Source organism: Mandrillus leucophaeus, unplaced genomic scaffold (assembly GCF_000951045.1).
Source record: "Mandrillus leucophaeus isolate KB7577 unplaced genomic scaffold, Mleu.le_1.0 Scaffold295, whole genome shotgun sequence".
Taxonomy (NCBI): domain Eukaryota; kingdom Metazoa; phylum Chordata; class Mammalia; order Primates; family Cercopithecidae; genus Mandrillus; species Mandrillus leucophaeus.
In genome coordinates this window covers 181,438-191,124 of record NW_012103087.1, presented here as the reverse complement: position 1 = coordinate 191,124, position 9,687 = coordinate 181,438, and the positions used below count along the sequence as shown (strand labels likewise).

General features: G+C 45.5%; 1 protein-coding gene across 1 annotated transcript in view; it reads right to left on the bottom strand.

Moving 5' to 3' along the window:
* Positions 1–9,687, bottom strand: part of ABCC5 (ATP-binding cassette, sub-family C (CFTR/MRP), member 5) — a 103,199-nt gene that overhangs the window by 39,117 nt on the left and 54,395 nt on the right. Inside the window, exons 12-17 of the mRNA XM_011986165.1 lie at positions 9,540–9,611; positions 7,267–7,391; positions 7,075–7,147; positions 5,306–5,509; positions 3,458–3,601; positions 1,671–1,773 (exon numbers count right to left, since the gene is read on the bottom strand). Of these exons, the coding sequence (XP_011841555.1) occupies positions 1,671–1,773; positions 3,458–3,601; positions 5,306–5,509; positions 7,075–7,147; positions 7,267–7,391; positions 9,540–9,611 (721 nt within the window). The remainder of the gene's footprint in view (positions 1–1,670; positions 1,774–3,457; positions 3,602–5,305; positions 5,510–7,074; positions 7,148–7,266; positions 7,392–9,539; positions 9,612–9,687) is intronic.

The following is a 9,687-nucleotide window of genomic DNA, read 5'->3' as shown; positions in this document are numbered from 1 at the left end:
GTGTGTATATCACATCTGTTACATGCAGATCCGTGTGTATATCACATCAGTTACATGCAGATCTGTGTGTATATCACATCAGTTACATGCAGATTCGTGTGTAAATCACATCGGTTACATGCAGATCCACGTGTATATCACATCAGTTCCATGCAGATCTGTGTGTATGTTACATCTGTTACATGCAGATCTGTGTGCATACTGCGTGACGCTGAGGTCTGGGTTACTAATGATCCTCTCACCCAGGTACTAAGCACAGTATCTGGCTTTTCCCTCTTTACCCAAATAATGTTTACAAATCTTGGAATAAGCCTCCCTCACACATGCCTCGAGCACTTTAAGAGTTGTGAGTAGCCAGGTTAGTGACTATGTAGAGAAGAACAAATGTTTGCTAATGATATTCTGATTTTTACTGCCTATGGTAAAAACTAACAAATGTCTCAGCCTTCTGTGCTGTTTGTTTTTTGGGGTGTGTCAATAAGGTATCATAAACCACATCTGAATTCAAAATCCCATACCTTTTAAAAAAAGAAATAAAAGAGGCAGTAAGTCAGAATGATCAACTCCCGATACCAAATATCTCCTGCAGTTTCCTTTTTTTTTTTTTTGTCAGGATCTCACCTGGCCCCCACGCTGGAGTGCAGTGGCTCATCTTGGCCTCCCAAGTAGGTGGGACTACAGGTATGCACCACTACGCTTGGCTAATTTTTACATTTTTTGTAGAGAAGTGGGGCTCGCCATGCTGTCCAGGCTGGTCCTGAACTCCTGGGCCCAAGCAATCTTCCCACCTCAGCCTCCCAAAGTACTGGGACTACAGGTGTAAGCCACCTATGCCTGACCTCCTGCAGTTTTAAGGATAAGGAAGTGGCAATAGGCCCTGTCTCCAAAGCAATGGCAAACCCAAGAAAGTCCCTGGATTCAAAACAGTGACGTGAAGAGGTGAAGTAACAGAGAGATTAAAACAAGACCACACATATCTACATCTCTACAGTAAACACACACACACACACACACATATATAGTGTGTGTGTATTTAAATTGACATGCAACTTAAAATTCAAAGGTGAAAATGCCCACATTATTGCAAATAGCTTCCCTTAACTCTCAAGATTTGTTACTGTTGATAACATAAAGGGCTTAAGAAACAGGATCAAGGGCTCTGGACAGGAAACGCCAAGTAGGAAAAACCCCTCTCTGTCACTCTTACTCATAATCCTGGTGCTATATTGTCAGGACAAGGTGATGAGTCTACTGTCCTAACACGGGCACTTCTGAGGACACGGGTATTCTTAGAGCCAGAACACCTCTGCTCTGGTTGGGACTTTCCATGAGCAGAGATGAATCACCGGATGGAAGGGTGAACCTGTACCCACCATTCGATTTTTCCTTACTCAGGATGACTCAGTTCTAATTACCTAAACCTGACCCCATCCTGCACAGGAGGAGAAGGCATGGGTCCAAAGGTGACTCTTACTGCCCTGGTCTGTTTAAGCAAACAGAAGGTGCCTCGTGGTCTCCCAGTATTACATAAGAACTTTGTTTTCCAGAAATGTAAGACCAGGTATTTCTATTGTACACATACTGCTATTAAACATCATGGATTACTTACCACACAAGTAATTTCTGATAAACTTTGATGACAAATCTAAAAATTTCAAAAAAGCCATTACCTTCCTCTGGCTTTACTGCTTTCTCCTTCTTTACTGATCCTGTTTTAGGACCCTTGTCTTGTGACTTCTTCTGTGAACCACTGGTTTCCTTTTTTGAGTTGATCTAATAATATTAAAAAAAAAAAAAAGTCTCCAGTCACGTTAGCCATCCAGATGAATGTCCACAGGATACACATTAGGAAATCATTAATCAAGCTGCTATTACTGAAGAAAGATACATCCAACTTTTTAAAAGGGTCACCTATACTCATTTCTTGTACTTCCTCATCTCCTTAAATTTTTAAGATTTAAAATTTAGTCCACTGACATTTGCTCTCCCCAGCCACTAAACTCCAAACACAGTAACTTTTATATTCTGTTCTTGTCCATTCCAAGTTGTTCAAAGTATTAAGGGCGGGGTCTTAGAGGTGGGGTCATTTCTATTCCTACTATGTCTGAGTCCCCACATCACTAAATCAAATCTATAGATCTGATCATTTCCCACCGCTACCACACGATAAACATAAGCTTTTCCGCCTGGTTCTGTAGGACCTCCACATTCCGGCCCTACCCTAATCCTGCAAGCTCCTCTCCCATCTCACTGGTGTCCACGGCCCCTACTCTCAAGCCACACTGGACTTCACACCATTCTTTACACCACATTGCAATTTCCCATTTCTCTACCTTTGTCCACACTTGTTCCTCCACTTGGAATGCCCCTCCCCTTCTCCCAATCACAGTCACAGTTGTCCCCATTCAGAGAGATTCAAGTCTTCCGTTCTTCATGAGGCAACACTCCCGGGAAAGCTCACCCTCCCATTTGCCCTTAGCACTCCATTAGTGCTATACATGTGATATGGTGTTCTAAGCCACATCTGTAAGTGCTTGTAAGAGCATAAACACATTGGTCTTCCCTAGAACGCTGTGAGTCCCTCAAGGACAGAGATGATGTCTCTCACATGGTGACAACCTACACAGGCCCTACCCCTGAGAACTGCCTGTAACAGGGCACATAGGAACTCAATAAACAGCCTCAAGTTCTACCTGAGACAACAGAAACTACTTAGTACTCCCCTTTCCAAGTTTCTCTTATGTCTTTTTTTGTTTTTTTTTTTTTCTTGAGATGGGATCGCTCTCTGAGCAGTCTCAGCTCACTGTAACCTCCGCCTCCTGGGTTCAAGTGATTCTCCTGCCTCACCCTCCCAAGTAGCTGGGATTACAGGTGCCCGCCATTATGCCCAGCTAATTTTTGTATTTTTTTTTTTTTTTGTAAAGACAGGGTTTCTTCATGTGCATTGCTCAAGCTGGTGTCAAATTCGTGGGCTCAAGCAATCTGTCCACCTCAGCCTCCAAAAATGCTGGGATTATAGGCAAGAGTCACAGTGCCCAATCTGAGTGCTTTTAAATGTACGCAATATTTAATTTCCCTACCTTGGCACTTTATTCACTTGTTTATTTAAAAAGAGCTTCATAATGCTTCAATCAGGGGGATGGAGCTTATGAAACTGTGACTGAACAGCAGCACACATCTTCTCTGCCCTCACTGAGCCCATATCCTTCTCCCTGCCATTGTCATATTAATAAGTTCTTAGTGACAGAAGACCTCAACTCACCAGCCCTACAATCCTGCTCTCCTAGAGCAGAATCAGTATGCGAACTAAGGCACAGCAATCTGTTCACCAGAAAACAGAGCCCCTGCCAATAAGACACAGACACTGGATTCAGCTGAGATCTCTCCATCATTCACTCCGGCTGTGTTTCCCTTGCAGCGAGAGAACGGGACACACGCAAACACCATCAGATCTTACCTCAACTGGTGGTGTATCTCCCAGCAACAGGTTATTAAAAATGGTAGCATAGTCACCATTTAAATTCATCAGTTCCTCATGGGTGCCTCTTTCCGTAATACAACCCTCTTTCATGAAGATCACTTCGTCACAATCAACCAGGTACTGAAGGCAAAGGCAGAGACAATACAATACGCTATTTGTGCAAATACATTCAAACGTCCATACCTTAGTTCAGTAGTTCTCTACAGGAGGCGAGTTAACCTCCCAAAAGACATTTGGCAGTATCTTAAGACGTTTTTTTTTGGAGACAGAGTCTTGCTCTGTACCTCAGGCTGGAGCGCAGTGACGCAATCTCCATTCACTGCAACCCCTGCCTCCTGGGTTCAAGCGATTCTCCTGCCTCGGCACGCACCACCATGCCTGCCTAAGTTTTTATATTTTTAGTAGAGACGGCGTTTTGCCATGCAGGTAATCCACCCATCTCGGCCTCCCAAAGTGCTGGGATTACAGGTCTGAGCCACCGTGCCCAGCTGGAGACATTTTTGGTTGTCACAACTGGGGGGAGAGGTACACAGATGCTCCTCAGTTTACGACAGGCTTACATCCTGATAAACCCAACGTAAACTGAAAATATCAGAGCTTAGCCTAGCCTACCTTAAACATGCTCAGAACTCTTACATTAGCTTAGAGTTGGGCAAAATCATCTAACACAAAGCCTATTTTATAATAAAGTGTTCAATATCTCATGTAATTTTTTTCAATACTACGCTGAAAGTGAAAAACAGAATGGTTATATGGGAACCATCATAAAGTCAAAAAACTGTAAGTTGAACTATAAGCCAGCGACCGTCTGTACTGGTATCTAGCGGCTAGAGGCCAGGGGTGCACAAAGCAGCCCCGCACAACAATGGACTATCTGGTCCAAAATGTCAGTGGTGCCAACACTGAGAACCCCACTTTAGTGTATTGTGCCTCGTGACATAGTATAAGGAGCAGTTTCTCCAGTTTTTCTTTTTCTTTTTTTTTTTTTGAGATGGAGTCTCACTCTTGTTGCCCAGGCTGGAGTACAATGGTACAATCTCAGCTCACTGTAACCTCCACCTCCTGGGTTCAAGGGATTCTCCTGCCTCGGCCTCCTGAGTAGCTGGGATTGCAGGCATGTGCCACCACGCTGGGATAATTTTTGTATTTTTAGTAGAGATGGGGTTTCACCAGTTGGTCTTGAACTCCTGACCTCAGGTGATCCGCCAGCCTTGGCCTTCCAAAGTGCAGGAATTACAGGCGTGAGCCACCACGCCTGGCCGAGTTCCTCCAGTTTTTCACATGAATCTGCTGATGGAGCCACATGAGCCCTGCATTAAATTTACACCCTTTCACTGCACTCACAAATACACAAAATTATGACTTTCTTTGGCAGAATGGAGGGTTTGCCCCCCAAACGTGACAACATATGTGAACCAGATGGCAACATCTTTGAGCTGCTCTCCAAAGTGGCTACTTATCATGGAATGACAGAGGGAGAAAAGCTTGTTTTCCCAAAACAGTTCCCACTTGCACAGAGATATTAACACAATGCTTTCCAAACTATCTTATACCCAAACTCCATTTTTGGCCCGCTCCTCTCAGCCCTTTTGCTTGCTGATCTATATGCAGAAGCTGATATGCTCCAAGGATCTCTGATTTAGATGGCCATCTGTTACACTGGTACAGTGAGCTTTATTGGTACAGGCGGCTAATTTGCCAAGAAAATGAAACCTTGATTCCAGGAATTTCTCATTATAACATAAGGATACCTGGAGCAAACCTACTTCCCTGTTTCTGATTTCCCAAAGTCAGGTAGGCAGCCGAGGGAAGAAAGCACCATACCTGTAACTGGTGGGTAACAAACAGAACCGTCTTGGACTTGAGATGTTTCCGGATAGCACTATTGAAGATGTGGTTGCCCACATGGGCATCTAAGGCACTGAGGGGGTCGTCCAGGATGTAGATGCTCCTGTCACTATACAAGGCCCGGGCAAGGCTGATCCTCTGGCGCTGCCCACCGCTCAGGTTGGCTCCTCGCTCTCCAATCTACAAGAGCCCAGAAGTGTGGTGAAGCCTCCAGCGCAAGTCAGTCCAGAACAGCGCGTACGGGTCACCCAGTCACTTCTCTTCTTTCCCACCCAGACCAGCTCCTTCTCTCAATTCCCCGCAGATGAACTGCCACGCTGATCCTTCCAGGAAGCGGGGAGTTGGCCCAGATGCCTGTTCCTCTACCACTGCCATCTGGGTACCAATAAATCTTACATCTGGTCTTGCCACTCCACCCGGATGCCCCCCCTCCAATCCATTCTCCACATGGCAGGAAGAGCTTTCCAGAATACAAAGCTGACCATCTCCCACCCCTGCTTAAAATTCTTCAAGAGCCCCAAAGGATAAACCCCGACTATTCAAACATGGCATACAAACCAGACCCTTTGCCACCCAGTTCCCCAGCAATTCTCAGCCTCCAGTGCACAATCCCCCTTCCACATCCTGGGACCTAAGCCATTTGAAATTATGTGTATATTATGAACACGACAATGTCATGTGCTTGCCTCTACTTTGTCTGCTCAGTTCTGGCATCATCTCCTCTGAAATCTCCCCTAACTTCCTTCCCGCTAGTACCCCAAAGAGATGGGGCTCTTTTCCATCAGATTATTTTGTGCCTGTTTGTTTGGGTATCTCATCCTCTTAACTGTACACTTCTTTACATGCAGATTATTGTCTTATTCCTTTAAATTCTTAGTGCCAAACAGTGTCTGCACATGTCACTGGCTCATAATAAGCACCTAATAAATGTTACTAAATTATCAAATGAATGAATCAGTTGTCAAATATTCAATTAATTCAGAGGTTTTCAAACTGGACGTTGCATCAGAATTACCTGCAGGGTTTGTTAAAACAGACCTTTGCGCTCCACCCCTAGAGTTTCTGATTCAGTAGGTCTGAAGAACAGCCTAAGAATTTGTGTTTCTAACAAGTTCCCACGTGATGCTGATGCTGATGCTGCTGATCTGGGGACATGGATTTAAGGATCTCTAAAGTAATTAAACCATTCACCAAATCTGGTTTGAGGGATTTAACTGAAGTCAGCTAAATAAAGGTGCCAATCCCAGAGACCTTCAGGGCAATTCATGGAAGACAAGTTTTAACACTGAAGAGCACAAATTAGTTCCAAAGACACGCCTCTGGAAACTGCTGCAGGACAGAGACCCAAAGAAATGTGGATTTGTTCTAAGGGCTCTTTCTAACAGAAAAGGGCTCTCTACAAACTATCTGAGTTAAGGCGATTGACAAAATCAAGTTCAAGGAAGAAGCTCAACATGCACACGCTTACTTGTAGTTTTAAAAATATCTGGATAGAGTAAAAAACAACTCTGAGTCAACAATGGGATTTTGTTTAAAATCCCCAAGACATGGAAAATGCTTACAACCTTAAAACAAGCAGTGTTAACATCCCTGCCCTAACAGATGCTTTCCTAACACAAAGGCCTAATGACAGCCTAACCCCCTGTGAGGCTCTTCTCCCAAGTACTTCAGATGCACTCCCAGGAGCAGCTCTGGCCCAGCTCCGCCACTCTGCTAAATGCCTGGTCGGGGCAGAAGGCCTGTACCTCCGTCAGGTCGCTGCTGGGAAGAATGGCCAGGTCAGGCCTCAGGCAGCAGCTGTTCAGCACAGAATTGTACCTGGAGGACACAAAAAGACAGCGTCAGGGACACGGTGGGAGCAGAGCCTGCTGACTAGGGCTGTCTTGCATCTCACATGGCCAAGATGGAAAGCATGACAGAAGCCAAACATTCCTTGCCTTTCTTCATCATATTCCTTCCCAAACAGGATGTTGTCTCTCAGAGTAGCGTTGAGGATCCAGGCCTGCTGGGCCACATAAGCGAAGGTTCCACTGATGGCAATGCTGCCCTCTAGAAGTGTCATCTAGGGAGAGCGACATCATCCAATGACATCATAACTCAAAACCATCACCCCATGCCAACAGAACTCCCACCTTCCACAGTGGAATCTAGCTCTGGTAATTTCCCTGGATGCTTTTTGGACCCAAATCCAGATCCCACCTTTATTCCAAAGAGAGCTACAGAAGCAAAAAAAATCAAAGTTCTCCTTGTTTATGTGTGACGGGAGCCCAGCATAACCCGTAACTTGAAGGAGCAAACACTTCCCTCTGCAGCCATTTGCTGTGTGCAAACTGTTTAAATTAGGAAAAGCACAAGCAAGAGGTTCTTGCAAAATTCTCCTGGAGAGGATGCTGTAGGGGTTTCCAGCTAATCCCTGCCTCAACATGGGGGTAGGCCAACTCATCCACGGCAATTATCTAGGATGCTGGCTAGACCAGTTGCTTCTATGAAATGAGGACCAAGGGGAAAAAAAAGTCCAGGTTAGACATCACCTAGTATTTATAATATTTACACAGTGTCCATTTACCAATGATGGACCCTCCCTGCCCACAAGCAGTGATGAGCCATGTGCTTTGAATTTTGTATTCAGTTGCAATGGTTGATATGAACTGACTTATCCATTTTACCCTCTTCCATGATTTCTTTCGTTTGAGACTGATAGTAGACATTTGTCTTGGTTTAGGGATGCTACAGCTTTGAAGCAAAGTTTCACTAACCAGCCTGTGCAGTACTTGTTCATATAAGCTGGTCTTCTCAAACACCCTCACACAGCGTGTACACACACAGGTGTACCTACGTACACCACAAACTGGTAGCACTCTGATGTGCACTTCAAAGGGTTCAGAAGCCCTCAGAGGGTCTACTGTGGAAAGCTGGCACTTCCGACTGCTGCACAAACACCCCACACTGCAGCACTATCAATGGAGGTAAACTACAGTTAAAGTAGGGCTGACCAGCACAACCCGTTTCCCTGCCAGAGACAGGGCTGCCAGGATTTGTCCAGAAGCAAAGCCTGACTTGGTTTTCAACCTAACCACTGCCTAATCAACCCTGGAAAACGGAGCACATTGGTAGATGGCAGAGCAGCACTTACGAATTGACCTTTTCTTTCCTGCTCCCCCTCCCCCCATCTCTGTCTTTCCTCACTGGCCCTCCAAATCTGGTTGGTCATCAGAAATCACCTAGGAAGTTTGGTGCTTTTTACAAGACCAAAGGCTGGGCCCCACCACTGGAGAGTGTCATAAAGCAGAAGGTGCGGCCCTGCCCGCCATGATCTGAACTCAGACGGCCCCAGGCACCACCACCCTCAAGGAGGACCACAACTCACCAACTGTGACAGCTGATGCCAAACAAGACAAGAAAGCACGAGACTACAAAAGCATATCCATCAGGATGTAGAGATAATCATAAGTTTACACTCATCTCAACCATCTAAGTCAAGTTAATTTAATTCTAGTTTAAAAGCATGTGGGCGCCTTGTTTTTTTGTTTGTTTGTTTTTTCTGGTCTGGATTATTTGGTTCTAAAACACAGCAATGATAGTGGGTCTCAGCGGCATGACTCCAGCCCCATCCTGTCCCTCACTCTCAGTACTGGCCACCGTGTGCTGGGGCCCTGCGTGCTGTTCACTCCCTGCCTGGAGATGTGCTTGTGTGTCCTCAAGGCCTTGCTCCCCACTGGACCATGAACTCCCCAAGGGCATGACTCTTTCAGGGATTAGGCAGAAAACAGAGGGGCTTTGCTTCTAGATCAAACCCTGACAGTCCTGTCTGACAGACAGGCTGGGAGTGCTGTCAGCCCTGCTTCTTTATAGGTTAACTCTGTTGGCAGCACTGCAGTGTAGGGTGTCTGTTCATCTCTTATCTCTGCCATTTTCAACACACAGGCGTACCTGTGGCATTCAATAGATACACGCTGAATGAAAGAAGGCATGAAACCAAATGGCTCCAGCTGAGGCAACAGTCAGTCATCCATCAGGCGCCCACCAAGCCTCCTTCCAGGCAGAAGGCTGTGAAGGGGTGGAACTGGGGGGAATTGGGGGAATACAATGCAGGCTGAGGGTTCATTTGTTTCCACCTTTCCTGACTCTCTTCAGGAAATTTGTTCATTTTTTCCTGAGACTCTTGCGAATCAGACAAAGAAACAGAAAAGGACAATAACAAAAATCTTACCTGGCCTAAAATGGCTGAAATGAGAGAGGTTTTTCCACTTCCTACACTGCCGCAGATTCCAACCAGTTTCCCCTGGACAAGGTACACAGAGAGGAGGGTCATTGAGATACTACTAACCACTCATCTCGAAGGACTTGAGGAAAAAACA